Source organism: Parus major, chromosome 1A (genome assembly GCF_001522545.3).
Source record: "Parus major isolate Abel chromosome 1A, Parus_major1.1, whole genome shotgun sequence".
Lineage (NCBI taxonomy): Eukaryota > Metazoa > Chordata > Aves > Passeriformes > Paridae > Parus > Parus major.
The window spans coordinates 42,846,202-42,873,784 of NC_031773.1; the positions used below are offsets into that span (position 1 = coordinate 42,846,202).

The following is a 27,583-nucleotide window of genomic DNA, read 5'->3' on the forward strand; positions in this document are numbered from 1 at the left end:
GAAGATACAATTTGATAGAACTCAGACGTTAGCTGTATGGTTGAGACACAGCACATGCCCTAGTTTCTACCCATATTTTCATTAAATCAAGCTTCTTGTTGACCCTCCATAAGGCATAAGCTTGGCTCTTTCTCAGTCAGACTTTAATAGTATTTAATTTACTGACAAAGAGCTCACAGTTTCCATTATGGTGGGTGCTCCCTACGTGACTTGTTTGCATGCTGAGTATCTGATTTTGCTGCAGGTTAAGTGTAAATCCACTCCTTGGCCCAAAGGCATGGCAGGAACTTAGCATTTCAAGCTACCAGAAGGAGATAACAAGCAGAGCCCTTCAGCCTGGGACTGGATCACAGCCTCCACCTAAAGATAAGTTTGTGTAAATACTGGCTAACTGGTATCTCTGTAAGTCTGCACTAAATGTTCTAAAAAACAGCATTATTTTATACTTCAGCATCCTCCTGATTGATGATGAGAGAAATAAGCCACGCAACAAAAACCTGAACAATGTCATATCTAAAAATAGCCAGCAGTTCAGACCAGTGCTGTAATAGCACTGTAATATTGGTACTAATTACAGACCAACAGATTGCAGACCAATTGCAGACCTTGAAGCTAAGAGCAGATTTCTGAAATGAGCCAGAACAAGATGTACTCAGAAAGACAAAACACCCTTGGATACTATTAAGAGGATAGCTGCATCAGATCAGCCTCATACTGAGATACAAGGAGAACCTCTTAAACCATTAGTAAAGCTGCAGGGCCTTATTATTTTTAATAGCCCTTGATATGAACACCAGTGCCAAAGTACTTATAAATAAGACTACCCATTAATTTTTAAGGGCCAGCACTGGGCTCCAGTGCTAGACTTTCATTTACAGGATCAGGCAGGCTAAAACAAAAGCACAGTTAATAAGTCATAGTACAGATTCACCTGCCACACCAAGGATCATCTTCCCAGAGCTGCTCATTAACTACCAACCAAACTTCAGCAAGCACAGGTCAGAGTGCTCCATAATTACCACAAAGCTGCATCACCATGCACTGAATCATGGTGACACAGCACGCAGAGAGGAAAGGTTTAAAAGTGCCCTATAGCACTCTTTGCACAGGAGATGAAGGGAACAGAGCTGGGAATACCATGGGCAGGCAGAGACCCTGCAAGGGAGGAGTGGGAATGAAAAGAGAGGCTTGAATGGACCTTGCAGGGCAATCAAAGATGGGAAAGAATGGCCAAGTGCATTTGCCAGGAAACTAGGGAAAGAGGGTGCTCCTGAAACACAAGAGTGGTCAGCCTTCTCAGGGGAGGAGCAAGAGGAAAATCAAAGGGTGAGAAGGAAGCACATCCTGGAATACATATTTTAAATTTCTGGCTGCCCACACTTCTCCCTGCCATCCTCACTCTCAGGAGTAGCAAGATAAAATTTGTGTTGAAAAGCCACTTGCTTTTGCCTAGGTGAGCTGGACCTGCCATGCTCTACCATGCTTCCCAGAACAAAAAAACACATCCTGGACTTCTACTTCCTCTTGCACAGAACTTGGTCAGAGGATATCACCAAAGCAGTATTTTTGGTGGATGCTGAAGGATATGGAAAAAAAGGACAACGGTTAAAAAAAATGTTGCAGTCACCTGAATGAAGAAAATGGCACTTGCCATTGCTATCTGTCTAACATTCCAGCTGTGTTTTTCTTATTTTATAATGTCACTTTCTAGCCCCTGTACCCTGTATTTCTGCAAGGACGTTACTATTGCATCATCAGAACCCCACAGTTATCAAGCTTTTCTAAAGTTATTGTAAATGCGTTAGAAAATTGCAGGGTATGATTTTAGAGGAGGGGAGATGAGATACACAAATAAGTGTCATATTCATCAAATATTCACCAATTTTGGTTTCACTTTGCACAGAACTTCATAATTTCATAGCACTTGATACATTCAAAATGCATCTTTAATCAATATGTTTTCCAGTTGGATCACTCAGTTCTTCTATACAAATTTTCTAATGAGACAAAGTTCTCTGGAAAGCAGGAGTAGTCTGGCCTACTGAATTCCCATGTCTTATATTTGGGAAGTCTTGGTGATTGTCAGCTCTCACCCAAGTTGTTCAAACATTTTTTTTACGCTTAAGCTTTTCCCAGAATTAAGGCTCCCACCCATCTGCCTTTTGCATTCAAACCTGGTCTAGAGGTAACTGCATGCCCAAAGAAAAGGGCAACATTGTCGCCCTGAAAACTCAGCTTCTGAGCTTGCTGACATAGTTTTCTAAGGACTTTCCCAGGACAGTAACTGTAAACATAGATATGTGTACATTCTTTCTGTTACACATCTTGTGATGGGCATCTCTCATGGCCAGTGCAGTGAGAAAGTGTTATCCTGACCATCCAATCCCTGGCCGTGGTCAGAAACCTACAAATCCTGGAAGAAGAAATAAACTCTCTCTTCCTTTCACCACACCTTGAGCTGTGTCTGTGTGATCAATTCACCTTCAGTGGCAACACAACATCATTTGGACTGGTGATCGAAGTTACACCTTTGCCCTCCCCTCCCAGGCTAGGTACACAAGCACAGCACGCTGTGTCTCTCGGTGCCAGAATCTCATACCTAGCTGCCCCCACAGGAACAGACACTCACCAGCACTAGATGGGGAATTTCTTAACATATAGGCCAGCAAAGGACAAGGGGTGAATGGATATTTGTTAAATGAAATGAATGAAATGTGAAATTAAATGAAATTAATTTCTGGATTCATGTTTTTAGAGCAGAGGGGAGTCTGAAGGCAGATTTGGGAGCCAAATCCCCTTCCCTGAGCCTGTCAGATAGGAGGCAAAACAGTCACATGCCACATCCTTCATTCCTTTCAAGAATAAAAACTACATTTTTCATGCATTACAGAAAGTTTTATCCTTTTTCCTCAAAAGACACCAGGTCCTAGCTGCCCACCAGCCTACTGTCAAAGTCCAGCAAACAGAGAGGACCAAACAGTTTGCTTTAATCTTGCCCTCAAAACAGATTAACCCTTTTTCCCCCCTTAAATTCTAGACAAACAATTCAACCCAAGACAGATATCCAGAATTATCATCTCTGCTCAGACACTTAAAGGGTTGTAAACTGATTATTATAAATCCTTCCAACACACTATTCCAGCTCTCATAACTTCTGGGCCAGTATCCAGATCAGTGTCATCAGATGACCATATCACCTGTCAGCAGAAAAATAACAGTGCCAAACTTGAAAGTTTTTAGCTCTCCTAGAGAAAATGTGAAATGGGATCTCAGTACATCCAACAGCTCAAGAATCAATAGAAGATGAATGAGGAAAGCAATTTTCTTTGGATCAGTATCAGTTTTCAAACAGTTGACATAAGCAATGCTGCTATTTGCCCCAAAATATCAATTGTACAGAATATAACTACACCTGCACTCTAAAAAATTAGAAAAGAAATAGAGTACAGTTGGACCTAGTCATAAATATGAAAAAGTAGATAAATAATGAAGAAATGCTAACCTTACCCCCCTTCCTGTGCCCACTAAAATTTGAAATATGCCTAGTGGTCCTTTCTGTATTATATTTAATAGGCCTTTTTCCATTACATGAATTTAAAAGAATACATTTGAATTCTGCTCGTGGAAAATTCTCTCCCCTCATTGAGCACAATGGCATATATTAAAAACAAAACCAGAACTTGTCAGTGAAAGTCACGCTTCAATTAAAGCCTTTCTTTTTTTACAAAGTAGGATATTTCCATCTTGTAAGTGGAGCCAGAGTCATTTTCCTTTTGAGCCATTTCCATGGCCTAATACCTGATCCTATTTCTGCTCTTTAAAACATGCAAGTAAAAGTTACATTAAAATTAGCAAAGATAACAGCAGCAGTTATTTCTACTGTCAGAAGGAATACAGGTCATTTAGTTTGGGAGTGCAATCCCTTCTTCTCCTCTCTGTGCTGCTAGGAGTTCACCCTGCCCAGAAGATGGAAATACAAGAGGAAAGCATCATAGCTGGTGTGCAGGTTTTCACAAAAAAGAACTCACCCTCTCTCCAGTGCACAAGGCAACTGCTTTTTATAAATGGCAAGGGCAGACCTTGACCTGTGCTAACCTGAGAACGGGAAGGGGATAAAACTTAGAAACAAACTCCATGGAGAAACAACAATATCATGTCCTCAAAGGTCAGCTCAGGTTTTCCAAATGAGATGTAGTAAAATCTGTCAGCACAGGATGTAACTAAGAGTGAGGGTTCCAACTGAGAGAGGGAGCATAAGTCTTGGGGAAGAAAGCTCTACCAAAATGTGGGACACTTTCCTTAGACAGCTGATGAGGGTTCCTTTGCTGAAGCAACATGAAAAGAATCACAAATACCGCTGGAAAATTCACAGTGAACTCACAGTGATGAAGAATATGATCCAGCAGGCTTTCTCTATCTCTTAACATCTCTAACCTAAAATCTACCAGTTTGTAGAAAGGATCATGAAGTGGAATCCAGTCTAGAAAAGACATAAGAAAGTAACCAAAATGCTTTAATCTTAGTTCCAAATTTTGAAAACAAATTATTTTTTTTCCCTTCAGGCCATGTATGCTACTATTTTTTCCATGTCAAGTACTTGTGTGTAACTTTCAGCTTAGCAGTGCATGAAAGCAAGGGTGTGTGGCAGAGGTTTGTTTTTGGAGGTAATGACACCCAACCCACTACAGAGACACACCTATCTCTAAAAGGAATAGTCATAAAACTGAGAAAAAACAGGAAGTAAGTCACTTTATATAGTTTGCTATTTAAAAGAAAAAGATCTAATGAAATTTCTTCAAGGTTTTGGGTACCTTCATGAGATACCACAGATAAAAAAACCAAACTAAACAAAAACCCCATAATCTGAGACTACTCTAGATACAGGAGATTCTGAATGAAGCCTGAACACTTTGATAGCATCTGTCATATTGATAAATTATAAGTGCATACAGTTACCACTACCTTCTAGAAATTGTTAATCTAGAGGACACAAAAGGATCAAAGCACTGTGAGGATGGAATGTCTGGAAGGATCACAAGTACCCATACTTTCCTGTTTCCATTATTTCAAATAATGAAAACTGCAGAAAATTTTTTTTCAGGAATAAGAAATGCAAAAAATCACTATTATTAGCAATATCAACTAAATCCCGTTTCTCCAAAAGGTGGACTCCATTCCTCTTACAAACTTCTCTCTTTCTGCCTCCCTGTTTAATAAGTGGTAAAATCAGTTGGCCAAGTCATCTCAACTACATGTAACACTGCCTGAAGCCTGTAATCAGAAAACAAGAAGAAAGAAGTGTTTTTTACATCTTAGGACTGGTGTAAATTCACAAGGCCTAAATGGTGGACACCATTAGGTTTTCATTTTCCAGAAGACAGACACATATGCAAGCGGGTGTCAGAGGTAGAAACTTCATCATTTCAGTCTTATCTACTTCTTTCCTGTCCTAACAGGAAAAAAAGAACATTTTTTCCCTCAGTAGTGCCAGATCATCTCACCCAATTCTCTCTGACAGGAAGACACCACCAGCTAGAACACAGTCATGCAGAGGTATTTCTCTACACATACTCAAAGCAGCCAACAATGAAGGCAGTAAGAAACTGCTGTGGTGAAAGCCCTGTTTAAGCATTCACATTGATCTGCCAGTGGATTCCTTTACTTTTCTCAAGTATTTTCTGACAAGGCTAAAAATAGCTTAGTGATGGAAGCCATTAATAATTGAGTGAACTGTACTGTGGGATTCCTGTCACATTAACTGTATAAAGAAATAACAGCATAACAAAGGTCTGGTTAATACTGCATTCCCTGCTCAACTCAACACCTAATTAACACAACAAGGGTTTGTGTTAAACTGGGTACTGAGGCAGTCCATTGGCCTTTCTGATAAACAACTGCTCCATTTTTTGGTGTTTTCCCATTCACTGGAGCACAGATATTTTAGGTCAGTGAACACCACAACATACAGCTCTGATCTCCTGCACCATATGGGACACAGAAGTCATTCAGGAATCCCTGCTGTGGAGAGATGACTTCTGAGCCTCATGAACAAACACTGACCTCAGGAGTTTATAGAAGCAAATCCCAGGCTTGGTTATGATTTGCAGTAAGATTGGCCTTCATTCAGGATTTTTTTATCCCACTAGGATAGACTGAAGATGCAAGGAATCAAGTCTCATCCTTCCCAGGCAGGCAGCTCATGCTTTGTGTCCCAACATCTTACTCTCTTAAATGTAATTCGCTCTTCAACATAGATTCTCCAAGGGGCATAAATTCAAGGAAAAGGTAAAATTTCCAGTATGCTGCTATTTGTGACTTGAATCATTACATGAATCTCAATTTTGAGTAGTAGATGGTTAGCGAATAACCCAGCATATCTCTGTCTCCCACAAAGGTATGAACAGATGTATAGTTTCATGAACAAGGCTCCAAAGTCAGATGAGAGACTGAGAAAACTTAACTGGAAGTAAATGCTACAGTCTCAGTGTTCTCAAGAGTAACCATGTCAAGTCAGAGGAAGACAAGAGCAGCTGCTCACTAGTATTTGCTACTGCATTTTTCACTATTATGGTTAATGATCCGTTTTTGTGGATTTGAGACACTGTTTCTTACATCTCCTACAAAGAAAACAAATGGATGACTTAAGAAAGAACTGAAACCTTGCAGCATTCCTTCTTGCAGGGCAGATGTAGGAGAGCACTAGCACATCATCCACAATGCTGGATAAAGACCCCTTACTACAGGTGTGGTGCACAACCTCTACTCTTAGAATCATAGGCTCATTTTGGTTGGAAAAGACCTCCAAGATTATCAAGTCCAATCATTACCCTGACACTGCCAGGTCCACCACTGAACCCTGTCCCTAAGAGCCACATCTACACATTTGTTTAAATACCTTCAGGGATGGTGAGCCAACCACTTCCCTGGGCAGCACTGTGCCAGTGCCTGACAACCCTGATGCAACTTGAGGCAATTTCTCTTGTCCCAAGATCCTAATACAGATGAGGAGCTACATATCCATGAGTGGATGAAACATGGAAGGCAAGCCCAAGTCTCACTCCGTTCCAGCCCATTGGCACACACAGAGAAAACTACTACAACAAGTTAAACCACAGCCATCTTCTGGAACTGACTTCCCAGGTTATTCCTACCTGATACACTGAATAAGAATGAAAGTCACTTGAACAAGAACTGGCTTAAGATACTGAAGCCCATGCATTTAATCCCTGAGTGGCTATCTTAAAACAAGGCCATGATGACATATTGTTTTGTGGAACCTAAGCTTTCCACAGTCTTCTGACAGGATCACCTGGTCCTCTCAGGACACTGTCCTGTGTGGCATCATAGGAGAGCTGCATTTGAAGAAACAGAAGTGCAGGAAAAAGTGCAATATACCATCACAGCATGCTCAACAAACACAACAGTCATTAAATACCACCGTTTATTAAAGAGGATAGATGAACCAACAAAATGAGTTTGCCTAGGGTATGTCTCTGAGCAGGGACAGATCCCACCAGACTGAAAACTGTATGGTCACTGCACAGCCCCAGACTGCCAGGAGAAACACATATTTTGCCAACATATTGACACAGACTAATAACAGCAATATCTAACTGTGAGGAAATGTTCCCTGGAGATCCCACCATGGAGCAGAGAAGAGAGGGCACAGTTAAAGCATTAACAGGAGGCCTTCTTTCAAAGTACCCCTGAGATGCCTGAGGTTTTCACCAACGAGCTGGAGCCTGATATGTTTAGATACCAATAAGAAAAATATCTTGCAGTCCCAGAAGAAAACCAGTCATACACATCCCCTTTACCTCATCATCTGAGCTACCTTGTGTGTGTTTTTCTACGCAATTTAAAGGCTATAAATCATCTTCTTTTAAACAGGCTGTAAGTTGTCTTATTTACATCACTACTTGGTGGCTTTTGTATATTTAAAACCCTTTGGTTGCCATTGGCTATTAGGTGACTGACCTGGGCCGTTCCTTGCTTAAGATTCAGATACCTGTAGTTAGGCAAGGAGTTTCCTGGGCCAGGCAGTCAGTCCCAAAATACACCAAAATAGAGCAGTAATTCCCACTAGGTTGCCCAACTCCCAACATTGTGCTGCTCAGCACATTAAAAAACTAAAAAAACCCAACAAACAACATAAAAACCATAACCAAAAATACATTTTAAAAAACACATTGTGCTTGTCTGGTTGTTTTCTACTTCTGGTATTGTTTCCCAATTCAGTTTTCCCAACTCTTAACCACATAATATCAGCTCTTTTCTGTCCTCTCCATGCATACGCTACTCACGTAAACTCTTCCTATTCCTAATTAAGTTTGCTTTACAAAAATCAGCCTTCCCCTAGCCACAAAATATATTTGTTACAGTTAACCACACAGTCAGGATAATTATGAGAAATAAAACTTGTTTCACTTTCAGGTCATGTCTTCTATTCTGCAAAAGAAGTGCACCATTGAAATGGCAGGTATTGCATTCTCAACTGCTATTCAGAATCTAAAGAGTCACTAAATCCAGAAGAAAGTTCTTGTTTTGAAGAAATCTTCTGTTGCCTTCTCTTACAGTCAATAGAATAAGAATTCACTTACCGTAAGGAGTATCCTGGCTATTATATCAGAAAAGAAAACCATATGACTTTTAAAGAAAGGAAGATGACAACTTTTAGTGATTTAATTTGTTTTAAAAATTAATACTTGTTAAAACAGGCAAAGACTGAATTCTGTCTGTGGGCATTTGAGTCAGCAACAGTGAAAGTGATCTCCTGGCCAACTTTTCACAAGCATATGATATTAAAGTCATAAGTTGAATCAACTGCTAACTTGTCCAATGAAAACTAAAACTAGCAAAACTAACTGCAAAACAGGAGATGAGTGAGGAACACAACAAACATATCTGGAACACTACAAATGCAAGTCTTTCCCTGTTTTTCCAAAATGAAGGATAATTGTAAGTTATGTAGAATCACAGAATATCCAGCTGGAAGAGACCCAAAATGATCGTTGAGTCCACCTCTCTGCTCTTTGCCATGACTACTTAACACTAAATGACATGACTACAACAGTGGTTACAGTAAGAGCTGCAAACAAGAACTACAGAAATACTGATTAACCTATTTTCTGATCTTTCATAAACTTCAAAAGTACAACAACTCCAGTAAATACTGATATTATCACATACAGCTCATGTCATCTAATTAATCACTGGTAGTTATTACTGCCAAACTCTTGACATTTAGGATACAAATACTCCATCCTACGTTAACAGTCACCTCTGCAGGCTGACTACTACTTGCTTAGCACATGCACAGCACAGCTTGCTGTTGTGGAAGTGAAGAGAGCAGAAGACATAATTCAAACTACAGTGCTTGAACATGCAGAGAACTCCTAAACTGCAACCACAGCTGACCACCTAGTCCTGGCTGGAAAAGCAAATAACAGCACTATCTAAATACAGTTAAGTTGTACTCAGGAAGCCAACCCTAAGTAAACCATACAGATAAATTTCTCCCAACAATGTGAGTAGGGTTAAGTAGGTACCATTAACATTGAGAGGTAGATGGTTTCTGCCTTCCTGTAGCAGCTGCAGGAGTTATCCCTGGAGAGAAGCGAAAGCACGGACTAAGCAGCAAGGAACTCAACAACTGAAGTCAGACTGGAAGGTTGTTTCTATTTCTATAAATGCGACTAAGCAGTTGTCTGTCTGCTAAAGATAGCCTGAGAACCTTCCTCAAAACTAGATGATGACTCCTCTTCTTGCATGAATGCAAAGCCTCTTGCACTGCATGAGCATGCACTCACCCTGTCTGTCTAGGATGAGCAGAAGGTGCAGGAGGGCTTGAGGTGCTTACAGTGTTTCTGAAGGCTGCTTTTTCTGACCAAAGACATGTGGGCAATGTTTCCAGGATGAATTTTAATAGCTGAATATTACTGAACAGGCTGGAGACTGCAGGAAGCAGAGACTGCAAGGAGGACCTAGGTTTGCTCTTTTTCCAATTATGTACTTTTTCTTTATAAACTACATTAAAATCCTATAAAAATATGCACACCTGTTTGACTTTTCATTGCAAGGTTACTAAGGCCAATGAAAGAAAAATAAAGCCTTTGTTCCTCCTCCCTACAGAGTCACACACAATCAAGCTTAAAGTTGAACAGACAAGAGTGCTTGCAGATTGGAGATGCCTAAAGCTCTCTCTCCCATTCGTTCCCAGGCTAGCAGAATGAGCAAAAGAATAAACCAAATAATTTTATTAATGCACTTTTTGATCAAACAAGAGAGTAAAGAAATCTTCATTGGTTCTGCACTGCAGAGCAAGCTTTGCTGAAGAAGTGCAACCACCAGCTCATATTTTTTTCATTTTCTATAGTGCTAGTTTTCCAAAATATTCTAGATCTATTATTCACAGCCAGTTCATTCCTGCTCTCTGCATTAGCTGCATCCGAGAGGTGCTGTGGGTTCACGAGCCAAACCATGAGGACACAGCACTTGCTCGCTGCACTGAGTGCAAGGCTCATGCTGCCTCCTACCTCACACTCCTCTTTTGTCAGGTCCCTCTGCCATGCTTGGCACTTGTACTGTACACAGCTCACTGGTGTGATACAGTCTCCTCAAGCCACCAAATCCAACACAAGAGGATGTGAGGCAGGAGAGGGGCTGCAGCGCTATCTTCTACCCTACCTAACCCACAGATATGGATTAGGGTTATGACTGTTCCCTATTCTCATCATCCCACACAAGTTGTCTCTCGACTGGGGAAAAACAATGCTGTGCTTCAACACAAGGTTTTTGACAGCCACTAGTACTTCCCATGCTCCCGTGTTTAGCTGTCCTTTATTCATGCAGCTTGCAGAGGCTTTTTAAAAAGGTATAAGTTTGTCCCCACCTACCTCCTCCTTCCTCACACCATGATCCAGGTAGATTTGGGTGACTGCTGTGGGAGTCAGTAGGAGGAGACACAGGAGGGACTGTCTGTTTTCCTCCAGCACCACCTCTGCTCTCACAAAAGCAGGCACAGGCTGGGAAGGGAGATGTCCAGGCTACCCTCCAGAGAGTGGGGAGAATGGGGTCTCTTTTGTATTCACACTTAAGGCAGTTAAACCCCTTGCCCCTCCTGAGGAACTGTGAAGAACTGTGAGTTCTTGCTTTTGATTTCCAGCATTTGGATCTTACTTTGTTTAGGAAGGGTCAACTAGCTATTAGATAATCCACTCCTTTTTTGACACAAAATGGAAACCCTGGAGCACACATAAAAAGAGCCCTTTTTTATTTTTTTATTTAATACTCTCTAACTCAAAAGGAATTAGATAACAGCTATAATGGCCCCACCTACTCTTGATCCTCTCTGCTGCCAGAATGTTTTGTGTAATAAATCATGAGAGTGCTACATTATTCCAAAGCTAAAAATGGAGCAGAGTCAGGAGGCAGCACAGAGCTCTGAATACAGAATGCAGAGTCGTATTTGATAACATCTGCACTCAGTCTGATTTTAAGTTTCCTCAGGTTAGGATAATGAACTCAAATGAGAGGGGAAAGGTTCACAGGGTGATTACAGCACAGGCTGGCTTTTAAGCCATTTTTCTTTCAACTTCACTTTCACTACATTTTGATTTAGATTGGGTTAGCTCCTGGAAAGGGTTCTGCTTAACAGAACACACTGAAAGCATCCTTTACAATTCCCCAAATCCAAGACAGTTGTTGGAGACAGTGCTGAGAGAGTGCAGGTGAATAGCAGGATGTGATATAACTTTCCCTCAAATCAGAAAGATGAGATCAACTTTTTCCTCTACGCCTAGAGACAGAACTTCTGAAAAAACAGTCCCACTAGCTGTACTGGGGCTAAAATACTGATTTAGACCTCAAAATGAGTAAAAAGCATTGATCACAGGAGTGGACTTGATGAGGCAGCTCATTCTAGCTAAAAGCAGATACATTATTCCAGTTGTCCATTGTTCCAAAGCCCATTCTCAAGCATCATCATGTAAGTAATGGCTATCCTTACTGAGTAAGTAATCAGGCTAAATGTGACACCCACTGCCTTTGCCATGCTAACCTAAAGTGTCATCTGAACTCCTACTAGGTTAGTGGTAGAATGCAACTCTCCAAAGGCTTATTCCTTAGAAGAGGTTTTAACATCTGCTAGGTGAAAGTCTGGTAACTGTCATGAGCAGAAATTTTAGTCTTTAGGCTTTAACAACAGTTTTAGTTAAAACAGCTGATTTTTTTAGATGACTAAACACATACTTTGTAAGCTATCACTAGTTTAGATTGGATAAAACACTATGTTTCATCTATTGAAAAAAAAATAATTTGGGGACAGATTTCAGGGAACGGAAAATAATAAATCAAACAAGAGTTTGGTTTTCTTCCCCAAGTAGTCCTAACATCTAGGAACTGAACTTCAGTGAGAGTTAAATTCACAGGGAGCTAATGAAAGTACAGCTGCAGGCTGTTAGTCCAGGAAGTTTTAACACCCACTGCTGCTGGAAAGCACATGGACCAGCTTACAGATTTCTGGCAGATTTTTACTGCTGCACATTTACCCTGTCAATAACCTTCTGTGATGCAAAAACATCTTAAGGGTTCTTTCCATATCCAGATGGTGTTGTTCTTTCCAGGCCAGTCTGCTAGATATCTGATTTGAAGATAGCCCAGCAGGCTACTTAGATCTTCACATTTTCTTCTGTGACTGATTTACTGGAACAAGAAACAATAAAAAGCAAAACTCAAAATCGCTACTTGTGGATGTGCACAAACTGCAATCATACTGAGAAACCAAATGGAGCCACCTCACTAAGAACTGATCAAATACATGAGCACCTCTTCTAAAAAAGGAAGAGTAAAAAAGAACAGATAATGACTGACATGATTTGAATAAATGAATATTAAGGCCAGCATATCATATTCATCAGCCAGTCTGAACTGCAAAATCGCAGCCAAAGTAAACCTCAGAACTTTTCTGTTTCTACTAAATCATTTTTAAGTCTATACACAGGCATTTATTAAGCATGTTCATTTAGTCCTTTTATCATCCTGCACACCATTCCAGTTTTATTATTTATTACAGATACAGCAAATGAGGAGGATTTTGTTGTCCCTTTCTCTGCATGCTTTAAAAGCAGATTTACAGATTTTTGATCTGCTTTCTGAGGGCACTACTTGGTATTCTGACCACAAACCTGCACCAAACCATAACCCCCTAATGAAGAAAATTTGAGGGACAGCTAAAACATACCAGTAGTGCTCAGCTCACCAGTACTTTCAATCTGTTTTCCACTTCAATAAATTTCCCTTTTTAGAAATAATTTTAGCTGTTTTTCCTGTAAATATATTCTCTGCACTGTCTTCTCTCAGGTGCATACTAACATTGCAGAACACTCTCTCTCTCAAACACTTAAGATAACTGCCAGTTAATAGCAAAGCATGGACCATCAATGATGGCATCATAGTCTTCAGTTTACTCATATAGAACTTATATCTGCATGTCCATCTATTACAAGTAGGCAAGAAAGAAAGAAGAAATGTAACTCAAAAAACCCCCACCCAAACATAAAACCTATCTTTACCTTAACATGAAGCAATATCCCTATATATCTAGCAAACCAGATTCATTAAACCCATGTCCTCCTTCAGTCACTGATAAGCCCAGGAATAGTCCTTCAGTCTTAGACCCACTGGGCTTGAAGCCAGATCCAAAATATATTTTGAGCGTGGGAGGGAAGAAAACTGCAGGGACTAGAAAAGTTCCATGAACAATGCCCTGGCTGCTAGGGTAGAAACAGGAGATGCAAACCCAAAATGATACTACAGGGGCTGATACTCTGCTCTTATCTCAGTTGCAGGCCACTGAGCAGCCAAATACCATTTCTAATAAACACCACAGTCATGAAGACTGTATAAAGGCCCTGGAGATTCTGCAGGCTCCATTCACAGAGGCTAGAAGAGCTCCACAGCCATTAAATCATGACAAAATGACCCAACAGAACAAATTCCCTAGCTGATCTCAAGTTTTACACACAGTTCTCAAAGTAAAAATCGATACAAACGGTCAAGTTCTTGAGCTAGACTTAAAAAAAAATAAACTTATTGAGTTCTGGTACAGGAAGAACATCAGTCTATAAGAAAGATCTCTGCTAAGAGTGAAGGGTTGCTCCTAATTTTTTTACTGTCAGAAACTATTGGGTTTTTAATGGATGGCATGGTTAAGAGGGTGGTAATGGTGCATGTGTGTTGAATCATGAACTCAGTCATGTACATAAAATCCAGAGACAACAGAAAGATTAAACACTATCTCCATTAGGGCATCTTTTGCAAAATATATCCTTCAACCGAGGATATTTTTTTAAATAAAATATTACTGTTACCTCCATGCTGTGGATATCCAGGCTCTTGTTCTAAAAATAATTGAACAGGTTCTCTCCAGTTCAGGAAATTTAATATTATTAAGTGACTGCAAAGAGATGTACAACATTCATAAACAAGTCAGGAAGACTGCAGGCTAATACTGGCACTATCAACTTGTATAATAAAAGGAGAGATTAAGGTTGTTGCCTAAATTGCACTTGTGTAATCGATTTCTTTGGAATACTGAAGAATTGAACAAAATTATGCTTTCATTCAATTTAAACACTAACAAAAATTAACATTTGAACTTCTAGCTAAGCAGCCAGAAATTACTTCCCCTGCTTATAGTGCATTGCTCATACTCTTGCTATAAATAAGTAGCCTAATGACATCCAAACAATCTAATCAGTCAACACAGGGACATAAAATTTAAAAAAAACATTTTAATACTCTTGCCATTTTACCATGCCAAAAGTTAATTAGCAGTATTAACATTCAAGTTTTGAGGCCAAAAGCGAGGCTGGCTTTAATGGCTATAGAAAGTACAAGGCTGCAGAGCAAGGCTAGTCATAACAGAATTTCAGTATATTTAAAAACTAAGAATACCCACGATTGAGACCTTGCTTTAGGAAAACAACTAGCAGATGTTAGATTGCATGCTTTTAAAGCTTTTTTCCTCTGGTTTATGGGTCTCAACACTAATATTATCCCAGAGACTGAGAAAATAAAAATGGTATTTAAATACAAGAAGCAAATGTTACCTTTTCAAAAACAAGACCCTTTAAAACCAGCAGAGTGTAATGAGCATCCCTGTGAATGCATGCTGCTAGTAATACATGCAACTTGTTGAGCTAATATTTTATTTAATATTCATATAATGTCTACCAAGGGAAAAAGATTTACTCTTTTAAGAAAGTTGCTGCATTTAATATTTCTCACAACATAATGCACATGGTTTACTGACATATCTCCAGGAGGCTGTAAGAGGAAAAAAAACAGCCTCTATCCCTCCAAGTGTGAGCTGAAGTACTTCCAGATCCTAGCAGAGAAGGGAGGAGGCAGATACCTGCCATCCCATCTCTTCAAAGTGGCCCCAGCCTCAAGAAATAAGGAGGACAAATCTTGTAAAGAAGCAAGCCCTAGGGGGTCAGCAAAAAGAGAGTCACCTTTAATTCTAGTCCTAGACCTTACTGTTCCTCTGGGCTTTTCTAGTCTCCTCAAACTGACTTTTGCAGCTCAGCAGAGAGGGAGGCCCATGCCATGGCACACTTCAGTCCCAAACTTTGCTGGAAGGCTACAGGAGGTGATGTTCCCCCTCCTGCTTGCATGCAGACTGGCTTTCTACCAAATCAGTATCAAACATGCTCACAGAAGTGACACTGTGACTAGATCAAGGTAAAAAACTCAGCAGCCAGATCACACAGCTCCATGTCCACAAAAAGATCTGGTGCAACCTTCTTCACTGATCCAAAGGACCAGCCCTTCACAGCAAGCTCTGTAGCAGCCAACAAAGAAATCTAGCTAGAAAAACTGAATGGGAGATACAGTGGTCATGCTGAGACTGGGTTTTCTCCCTGTTTGAAAAATTCCAACAGGACCACATTGTGTACATACCAGTTAAACCCTAACTGAGGCTATCAAAAACACCCCTAGGTAAGATGGAGTATCTATTGCACATAAGGTCTCTCTAGAATGATGAGTGCCTACTTGTTCCTACAGGAATCCCAGGATACTTGTCCATCCACCGAGATCATGACAGTTTTTCAGAGTTGTTTTGGATGCCATCTGCTCAACAGAGATCTGTTGTGGCCACGCAATAGGACAGGATTTCCAGCAAGGCCATGGAACCTCCATCCTTGAAGATACTCAAAACCCAACACTGGCCTACCCAAGCCAACTGCTCTAATAGGACCTGCTTTGAGCAGGAGGGGGAAACAGAGGTATCAGGGCACCTGAATCTCTGATTCATCTCTCCTCTAAAACTAGCAAGCTGAAGTTGAGCAAGACATTAATGTGAAAAATAATGAAGGTAAAAGTAAAAATATATTTGGTCAGGCTCAGATATAGATAAATCTTAAGCTGAAAATTTTGGGGAAAGATGAGAACAGGTTTCATTAACTGCTGCTCTGCTGTAATCAGACCAGCCATTTTCAGTTCACCATAGGCAGATACTTATTTAAGAAAAAGGTTTGAAATTTTTATATGAAATAAAACTTGTAAACAGCAAGAAAAATATTCTCAAGTGTCTCAAGTTGTGATTTAACTACTAGAGAGCATCCAAAGGAGAGCAATGGAGATGGTGAAGAGCCTTGAGGGTAAGCCATATGAGAAGTGGCTGAGATCACTTGGGTCTGTTCAGCCTGGAGGAGACTGAACCCTCATTACAGTCTGCAGCTTCCTTGTGAGGGGATCAGGAGGGACAGGCACTGGTCTCCTCTGTGGTGATCTGAGGGACTCCTGGAGGATCTGAGAGAATGGCCTGATGTTGTGTCAGGGGAGGATTAGGTTGGATATTTGAAAATGGTTCTTCCCCCAGAGGGTATTTGGGCACTGAACAGGCTCCCCGGGGCAGTGATCACAGCACCAGCCTGACAGAGCTCATGAAGATTTTGGACAATGCTCTCATGCACAGGGTTTGACTCTTGGGGATGGTCCTGTGTAGGGCCAGGAACTGGACACGATGATCCTCATGGGTACCTTCCAATTTGGGTTATTCTCTGATTCTGTGTTTAGTGAATTATTTTACCTATTAAAGTTCAGTTCAGCTCTCTTTAAGTTGCAGTCCATGCATTAATTTTAGTGCAGTTTGGATCACAACCTAAATTAGTTGTGTCTAATGTGTCTAGAGGTTTGCTGCCAAACAGAAAGGCTGTATTGTGTGTCAACCTGTCTTTTAATCTCAGCATTTTGGGTACCACAATTGTAATCAAAAGAAGTCCTTCTCAGCCATTCCACTTTTAGTAAGGTCCCCATGTTTTTTGCAGGAGGTTAAGTGACTGCATCAATTCATGCAGTAAATCATTGATTTCAAAGTGCATTTACTTGCTCCCTGTTGCCCAAGTTCATCCAGCTGACTTGTTTTCTTTATTTGTGGCACCTAAATCTCTATCCCAGACACTCCTTATATTCTGGAGAAAGAGAAATGAGTTGTCATTTAAAAGCTTCAAATTCTCTGCAGTGAATTTGGGCTGATGTATCTCAATCTCTCAGTAGTAACAGCTACAGGCAGTAGCAATGCTTTTGCGTCAGAGATGGGACTTTGCTCTCAAACTCCCACTCTTTCAGAAAGTAGACTAACACAATTTCCACTGCCATAGTAATTCTCTAAATAAAGGACAGTATATTCAGCAGTGATTATTGAAAGGAACTTTGACAGAAATTTTCCATCAAAAGTATAGATAGACAACACAGTGTCTGTAAAAATGCTGTGAAAATAGAAATTAAATAGATGATAGTTACTTCCACATAAGAGACAGACTCTGGAAACTTCCATTCAGTGGAAAATTTTCTGTCTTTGTGAGAGCAACAAATAATGCTGACTGATCAGAGACTGCCTAGACCTGTTGAACTTTAGTTCACAGGAAACATGGAAACAGGAGAGGAAATGAGCTCTCTCTTTGCAATCACCCAGAAGATTATAGAGTGTTAAGAAAGAACTAATGTGAGTTTATCAGAGATAGATTGTGCCACTCTTCCTCCTATGACAGGATAAAAGGCCTTTCTGTAAGACAGAAGCAGGATATAGTCTACATCTTCAATGAATACACAGCTTTTTTATGCTCTTTCACAATAGAAAACCAGAATTCCCTTCTCAGAGGTTTGCTGCCAAACAGAAAGGCTGTATTGTGTGATACTCACTTAGGGCTCGACTGAGACAGTGAGACAGAGAACATGCATTTTCTATGCACTGTACAGACAGCCTCTGGAAGGGACTGCAAGTACATGGGAGGACAGACTTAGAAATTTAAATTGACTGGAATGGGCTTGAAATAAGATAATACCATATGAACACACCATATGTGCGACACATCAGTTGCACAAATGCAACATCAAAAATGGGTAGATGTGGAGGCTAGATAGTATCAGAAATACGTCTGTGTAATGCTGTTGGAAAAAAAAAATGATGGACAAACAATGACTCTAAAACAAACTCCACCTTGGAATCTATAGACATTTGCTTCACCTGTAGATATTGATGCTTCAACAAGCCTGGGAACTACACTTCTCTGAAAACATACAGCAGGGTGAACAAAATAGAACTCTGACAATTAAATGTAATGAGAGAAATAATGAGTTGTTGCATTTAGTTCAGGATTTTTATGCATCACTTCTCTGCTAGTGCCCAGGATCACTCACCATGTTACATCTTCCATGTATGTGATTTTCATTCACATTACTCATCCTGCATCACAGATGGGTCAGATGAGATTTTCCATATTGCAACATGGGAAATTTTGTTTCATAGAAATCCAAGTTCCTTTAACAACCACATAGCACTGCTCTTGTGGGGAAATGAAAGTTATAAATGGGACAGCCAGCATCAGAACTAGATCTGAGGTGCAGAGTTCAGATCACCCCACTAACAGCACAGCTAGTTTCCTTCTTGCCTGCACCCTTTATTTCAATGTATAAGCAGAACAAAGGAGAGGCTGTAACCTTCAAGGCATTCTCTCTGTCCCACATAATTTGATTGATACAGAAAGGACGGATAAGCATAGCAGTGGTTCAGTAACATTACAACTTCTACTGTAAAGTGACAGGGAGAAAAAAAAAAATCAGTTAAGAGGGAAAAGGAGAGGCAAGAGTGGCATACTTACAGAGACAGAGCAAAAAAAGCCAGTGGCAGAAGAGTCCCTGCTAATTGAAGAACTCCCACTACCTGAGAGTCCTGGTGTCCAAGAGTGCTCATGAGCAACTCTAGCATCCAAAAGAGCTCCAACAGAAATAAAAGCATGTATTTTCCTTTTGTGTTAGTATGAACCAAACATAAAAAACCCCAAAAAAATTTAAAGCAACAGATGTCTTGAAGCAGCATGGAAACTCACAGGGGCCCATGCTTGTTGGACTCAAGCAGTAAGTCAGAAACTTCAAAGACTCAGAAAATACCCACAATATTTTCCTACTGTGTGATACTCCATGTAGCAATGGTTTCAGCTCACTAAAGCTCACTAAGTGCTTGGAAACACTGTCTCTTCAGAAGAAATTAGTTAGATTACTGTTTCAGGAACCTCAGTTCCTCAGGCTTAGGGAATACTATGGAAATGTCTGAAGAAAATAAGTTTGTCTCTGAGCAGACAGCATAAATGCTATGATGACCAGATATTATGTTATGTCAATGCCAGTAGGAAGTTAAGGCCACTCTGCACAGTCTCAGGAAGTTTTTTAATTTACTGGAAGCAGGCAGAGTATGCCCTGCCCACACTGCTCCCTGGGGCTGGTAGCAGTCTCCCTCCTCCCGCTCTGCCATCCCCTGCCTTACATAACCAAAGGTAACCCAGAGGTCACTGCAATTTCTGTCTGAATACATGTCATACAAGATATCTCCTGGCTCAGGAGCCCTTTTTTGTTTGCTGCAGATACTGCTGCCTGATAAGAAAAGCAGAATCATTTCAGCCTTGAGAATGGACTGTGCTTACAAAGGCATCCCCATCTCCAAGTCCTTAGCTGTCAACAGGCACGGGCTGGAGGACAAGCACAAGCCATATCTCCTCCTTCAGTTTGCCATGGAGGCCAAAGTAAAGGGTTTCAATCTTCATCACAAACCAACATATTTAATATGTAGTTGTCAGCAGTAAATTTTTGATCAACTCAACAAAATGAATTAATTTCTGATTTTATGGCTACGGGCTGAATATTTGCTTCATTGGGCACAGGAGAAAGGGGAGACCACAAGGCTCCTCGCTCCTTTTCTCCCTCGATCTCCTCCCCATTAATCAAATCATGCCCAGTCATCTGCATGTATGCTATGGTAGCTACATGACCAAAGAATCTTCCCCTATTTTGGATTTTTTCTCTGTCTGTGAGAGCCATTCTGCAACTCTCCAACAAAAGAAATCTCCCTCTCAAAAGAGAAAGACATCAATTATGCACCAGTCTGTGTTTGGGAAGGAGAGTTTGAAAGACTACAAAACAGGAAAATCAAAGTACAAAATCCACAGGTGTTGAAAGAAACCCAGTAATAACCTGCTGGGAGCACACAGATTCACTGGAATGCGATTATGTGCTGTCAGTTTCCATCAGCCCTTTCAACCTGACTGCAGCATTTGATACATGCAAGCAAGATTCTCAGGCAATGGCAGATGAACACAACTCATTTCTTCCATCATTTGAAAGTCATTAGGATTAGAGCACTGCATGCACCATAAGCATCAAATTAAGCACCCATCACAGGATCAATCCCCGTTATCCCCTGGGTTTTTGCAGATGAACACTGCAAATTAAATATTATAGTGAAAGCACTTATAATTTGTTTTCTTGGTTAGCAATGATTTGTGCTCATTTTTAAAATACAAGATAAACTAAAGTTTGTTTTCACACAGCTAACAAATCAGTATTTTACTCCTCCGTTACAATTGCAAAATTAAGATGTGAATGTAGAAACTAAAATCCCGTTTTAAAATTGTATCTCATTTAGTTGCTATTAAATCCACTATTATTTGCATTACTAAGGATTACTTGAAACAGTAGGAAAGTAAAACTCACAAACAACCAGAAATAGCAGGAAAGTGGGGAAATGTAGCAGTACCAACTTGTAAATATTTTTATCCATCTGTATCATATGCAGATCAAGACATGCTCCAACTTCAGGCTCCCAGCCTGTCACAACATTACATTAGATTGCTAGATCAAGGCATTCAGAAGCACAGAATGGGCTGAACAAACTTTAATGATATTTTGATTTTTTGACCAAAGACACAATCTTGAATACCAGGGCAGCACAAATAACACCAAGCACAGCACAAACAGGCTCTGTATGTTTGCCAAGTCACCTGACTGCTATAATCTTTAACGTGAAATGTAATATCTTGCTTTAGGCTTGCTGGATTTCTTTACGAAGTAAAACAATTGACACTGGGAGAATAAATCCGGGGAATACATCCCCTCATCCGGTATGCCTCAGAGAGATAGCAAAGCTATTCAAGGTGTTGCCATGTACATGAAAATATGCAGAACAACAAGCAGAAAAACACCCCACAGCATATGGTTTATGTAAATTGAAAGAATGAAGTCTGTATACAGAAAATGAGAACAAAATGTAATATTTATTGAGTTCTGTTCACTTGGAACATAAAGCTGGAATTATAATAACAGGTGTTCTCAGATACACGTTTGAATGCCAGGAAATTACTTCTCTACAATTTTTGTCTACTACAAAGTATATGCTAGCAATTTAGCCCAAAATTAGCATTTCTATGTCTCCCAAGACTGGGTTTTTTTTTAAATCCAGGCCAGTTTATCTTCTGCTACCATACTGTGTACACAGCATCTTTCACACAGTATTAATAAAAAAAACCCCAAAAAAACAAACAAACAAAAAACATCCAACAAACTTTTAATAAAAATTTGTAAAAGTAAATCTTTCTAAACTGCAACATCCCCAGAAGCTATTACAAATAACCACTACACATTACCCCACAAGTGAAAAAGGACAGAAGGCAGACTTAAAGTTAGACTTATGTATTTCCAAAAGGACCTATTACCTCAAAGGATTAAATTATTTTCTCTCTGTGAAAAATGTACACAAACACTACTGAAAATAGAACTATATGTTCTTAGCCCCTTCATACCCCATTCTATGCAAGCCACTTCAGAGCAGTGTGCCCCCTCTTTCACAGCTGTACACAATCTCCAAAGTAGCTGGTAAGCCAATAGACTCAGAATATTATTTCTGAAGTTCTTTTTGAACTTCTATCATACTGCAGAGCAGTTGTAGTTCCAATTCCACAAGTCACTTTAGTCCCTAGTCCCAGCAGATCATTAAAATAAGGGAGGCACTTTATACACTTCATCTTTAATAAGTTAGAAGCTATAATTCCATACAAAAAGTCACCCTTGTGGCCCCTTAACAGGCCACATACACTGTCCTAATTACTTCAAGTAACTAAATTCAGTTGTGTAATTCTGAGCCAATTATTTTTTTCCCCAGGTAGGCAGTCAGGATTTTAATGGAAAATGTGCAGATGTGAATATCCAACTGTGTGCATTCTCTATGTATATCTTCACGCTTCATAAACCTTCTACCAAAATTTAATTTTCACTGGATCATAAATATCTGAGGAAAATTGAACTCAGAGGATTTTCACAGAGTAAACACTTTAAACCTCAGAGCTGGAATCTACTCCCTGCTGTTATGCAATGAGTGAAATACATTCTGGGGTTACCAAATACAGGACTTGTCACTTAGTGATTAATTTCTCCATCTTCCCAAATAGGCCACAGTTATTTGTTTCAATCAAGGATTGCATATTCTTATCATCTACCACAGCCAATTCTTTTCCCTAGTCTGCAGGCAAGATACAAATCAAAATTCAAGACAAACACTCCCTAGTGAATCAATACCCACCAACCAAACACCTCTCTTGAGAATGGTTAGGCAGCATATTTGCCCTCTGATATTCCCAGAGGAGTGAGGGACAGCTTTAATTCTGCTTTGCATCGCTTTAGAGCAAACTGCTGAAATATTCAGGTAAACACAAACCCAGCCTTTTGCTCCCACCTCACCTTTTTCCCAGCCAGGGCTGTCTCCCTCAGATAACTCTAGCAAAAGAAATTTTCACCTTTATGGCCAAATCCCAAACTTCTGTGATAGAATTTAAAACTAGCAGAAACAGCTGTTAATAATCCCTTTATAACCTTGCAATGAATTCAAGCCTGAATCTAATTCTGCAATCATTACTTCTGAAGCCACAGGATCTCTTCCTAAGGAGAAAGATCTTTAAAAATATCAGAAAAAGCAGTGTGACTGAATCATGAATTTAAGCTTGTTTCATTCCAAAGGTACTTTTGAGAAGTTTGTGTCTGTCCATGTGCTGTCCTAGGGGAAAAACAAATACAGCAATTTCAACAAAAATAACAGAAGAAATAAGTTTTTGTATTGACTGCAAAAAAATAGCCAAATTCATTCCAAGGACAGAACTAGGCTGGAAACTAACACAAGAATGTTTTCCCAGTGGAAAAAAGATGTTTTCACCCTGAGAAGAAGTCTGAAGCCAAAAACACCTCAGACAGGAATCTTCCTTCAACCAAGAGTCACTGCTAATTTCACACGGCTGTAAATCAGGATCACGTAGATGCAATAAACAGCAAAAAGCTCATATACCAGCAAACAAACAACAACAAAAAACCCAATCAAAATTTTTTCCAAAAGAATATGAAAATGGTATAATCTCTAAAAGATGAAAGGCGTATTTGCACTCCAATTTACAATTCTTTAAATCATGCCTATTTTCCCCGTTATCTTGTTTTCAAATTATTATTTTCCCCAGTCTTCTCAAGAGCTACATCTCTGGGCCCTACATGTAGCCAAGCAAAGTCAATCTGAGTACAAAAAATAGGTGACTACTTTAGTCTCTGAAAAACACAGGTGAAGAAATCTCTTCAGGAAGGGTGCAGACATTTCTGTACTTCTCACCTCTCTAGTGCTTACACACCTTGGTGTCAGCCTCAGGTAGCTTTCCAGACCTTCATCTGTCAGAGTATGTACAAGACACTGTAATAAAGAGACAGCACTAGGCTTCTCACTTGCAGTCAGTGCAACTCCATGTGAAAGGCAGCGGAGCAGATGCCTCAGGCACCCTGCTGAAAGGAAATGAGTTTTCAGGAGCCAGGGAAGACAACCTCGAGGTGCAAGGAAATTGTGAAAAAAGCAAGAAGAAGCCTTTTTTGGGGGCTGTGATCAGAATCCTTTTTCCTCAGAGGTCTATGGGCTATCTCACCCCAGTAATCTGCTGCCACTATGAAGCCAAAGCAGATCTTGAGGATTGTTGTGCTACACTGGTGGCTGCATCTTGAGGCAGCTGGGGTGCCAGAGCAACATGCATGTGAGAAAAACATATGCTGTTAAGAAAGCAACATGATGATCTCCTCCTCTCCCTTCCCATGCAGTATTGGGCACTGCTCATGGTCTGAACACACACAGGTGCAAACATGCTCATTCCTGTCCTGAGTTCTTCCCACACAGAGGCAGAGGTCCCCATGCTTGGTGCTTCCTTGCTGGTATGAGCAGAACCACACGCAGGACTCCAGCTGAGGATATGGAAAAAGCTCCTCTATGAGCATAGGTAAGCAAGTAGGAAAAATGAGCAATGGATGAGAGGAATAAATGTGATGTGACACTGAAATGCTCTGAGATCTCAGACACGGAGATCTGTGTGAGAGCCCCTCAGTAGCATTTAAATCAATTCTTCCTAGCAGCCATGGAACGTGCAACATAAGGATTCCTGCGGGCCTAATTTAATGCAGGTAGAACAACAGCTTTAACACCCAATTAAACAAACTTTTCTCCACCATCCACTTTGATCTGTTGCCTCTAACAACTGCCCCAGCTGCCTGTGGTTAAAAGCCACCCCTGTTGCATGGTCCAGTTTAACTGTGGTACTTGTTGGCCTAGAGGATCAAAGTATAAAGGGGCTAAAAAGCAGAAACCTCATGGAGGCTGTGACAATCAGTAGCAAGTAAGAATGGCAGCTTCCATGTAGGTTTTGGCTCAGGACACTCTCCTAACTGCACTGATGAGGGCTATAGCAGCAGTGACTCCTTCCTTATGTACCTATAACTGTACCCATATATACACACCTGTGCAGCCTGATGCCTAGATTTGTGTTCTAGTATCTGATACTGATTGCCACAAGAGACTTACAGCGTGTCCTGGTATGGCCATTATTCTACCACAGACAGATAATCAATAGCATCTTTTCTCATGACTGCTGAGTGCCTATGGGTGCTTTTTCAGCAGCAGATGAAGAATATACATATCCCCACGATGTCCCAGGCTGCTAACAGCCAGCTGGATCCAGCTGCATCAGTGATGTCCTGAGGCACGCTGCCACCTTGTTGCAGTTTAGAGAGATGACAGCAAGCACCCTTTACTCCAGCTTTCACAGCAATGTTACCTGGCACCCAGAGAAGTGTTGCTGTGCTTGGTGTTGCAGAGGAGATGAAGTGATGAAGGTGCCGGCTATTTATAGTAGAATCTGGGAGTTCTGCAGGACATGACAATTCAGTGTGGATGCATTAAAAAAAACATACTTTCCCCCTTTCAGCCCCTATAGTACAAATGTACTTAAAAACATTTCATTTGATGGGTTCTGGTTTGTCTAGAGCAATACAAGCTTGTCTAAAAACTGAAACAATGTTCCACAACAATCAGGATAACACATCTAGACTGCCTAAGTCAGTCTAAGGACTTTCTCAAAATCTGGACTGTGTTGCTCTGGGTAAATTCAGTATGAAACACTGTCACTCACTACACACAGATGTGCAAAAACACCAACCTATAGGAGGCAAAGGAATGAGGAATTTTAAGAATTAAAGTGAATTTGGTCTGTTGACATATCTGCCTGTTCAGAATATCCTCTGCGCACATCTTGAAGCTTATACACATATACAAGTTTAATGGGTTCAGCTTAAAATAGCCAGTTTTAAGAGCTGTTTTTTACCCACATAGCCCTGGATTAAAATGGCTTAAAAGTATACAGTCATATAGCTTTATCTCCAGTGATACAGAAACATTCCTGAAATTGACACTGCCCGTTATCACGGTCAGTCTCCCACAGAGGTCCTCTCCAAGATACAGGTTGGGCTGCTTATTATTTCCTGAGGTGCTTGTAGAATTTATAACAAGAATCTGGAAGCAATTACCATAAAGAAGACAAAGCAAGAGGGCAAGTTAACTAGTTAAAGAACATGAAATTTAAATCAAACAGCCTTGTTTCTGTGCCTTGGGATAGGATTCCAGATGTTTTATAAAGAAACAGAAGACAAGACAGTAAGACATAAGAAAATCCATCTTAGCAGTAATGACTTGAAAGCTCTATTCTTGTAAAACAGAGTGATACAGTTCAAAAGAAAGGTGTTCAAAAAGGTTTTAGAAAAAAGAAAGGCTACAGGTGAACTAATTTTTTTAGTTTCAATAATTTAAAATGCTAAGAGGATTTATTTAAGAAGACAATATGTTCTGTTCAGACATTTCCTGATATCTTTTTTTTTCTGCTGTCAGCAAGAAGAAAATGTTACCTTATGTCATACAGTCTATTGCTGAGAGACTTGATGGTGCTGTTCATCCCATCCTTTCCTTCACATTAATTAGAATTGAAGACTGAAATCGTGTGACTCTCAACACTCAGGAGATATGTAAATTTCAAGGGGAAAACAGCTAAGGGCTTGCCTGCATGTGTTGCACACCAGATAAGGCAGTACTCCTTCCTTCCCCTTTGCTATTATGGCGTTTCCACTGTAGCATGTTTGGCCACAATAAGATATACAATACTACAAGAGCTATTTATGAGCTCTCCTATCAGTGTACACACAATGGTAACAATACAAGACTGCAATAACCAGGAACATTTTGATACGACATTTTTCTAAAGGAAACCTTATTCCCTTGATTTCTGCAGGAAAGGGAGAAGCTGCTCCAGAGCTTCAGGCCTGTGGTTAAAGCACTGATAGAAGACCAGAGTTTTACCTTTGAAAATGAAATGTCATTTTGGATGCTCATTTAAAATTAGTTTTAATCGATTCCCTTGCATAACAAAGACAGTAGTTTCTGAAAAGTGCTCACCAAAAGGAAATGAAACCACTGACACAATGTGAAGAGCTGAAAACAAAGTGATGCAGCTAACACACTTATCTCAGGGACATGGTGCATCTTGATTTTCTTAGATGGTTTCTGCCTAATGCTACCATGCAAAGGCTCTTCAGAAACCCAGGGATGATTTTCAAAACATCCAGTTCTGGACACTGATACTGAAAGACACTGAAGAGACTTCACCTGTCACAGAATTCTCTAAAATTTGTTCCTGTATCATCTTTTGCTGTTTGAGCAAGATAATAAGAAGAATAATCGCTTCCATAGCACTTGATGGCCTTGGTAAGTGAAAAATTGATTAGTATTTTTATTTTCTCCTACCCCCAAGAGAATTTACAAAGCAAAACCAAGCATTTTCTAAATTTCTAGCAAAACAAAAAATTCAAAGTATTCTCAACAAAATCACACATTATTGTTTAAAACTTTATT

The 27,583-nt window shown here is 40.1% G+C and overlaps 1 protein-coding gene across 2 annotated transcripts in view; it reads right to left on the minus strand.

Annotated features, from left to right (window-relative positions):
- TMCC3 (transmembrane and coiled-coil domain family 3) overlaps positions 1-26,671 on the minus strand; it is a 105,857-nt gene extending 79,186 nt beyond the window's left edge. The window contains exon 1 of one of the 2 annotated variants that reach the window (XM_033514455.1): positions 26,584-26,671. Coding sequence is in view for 1 of the 2 variants with exons in the window: in XM_033514454.1 (XP_033370345.1) it covers positions 9,549-9,557 (9 nt within the window). In the remaining variant the exon portion in view is untranslated. Of the gene's footprint in view, positions 1-9,548; positions 9,610-26,583 lie in introns of those variants that run through there. The other variant, XM_033514454.1, reaches the window with a different exon arrangement.
- Positions 26,672-27,583: the final 912 nt, after the last annotated feature.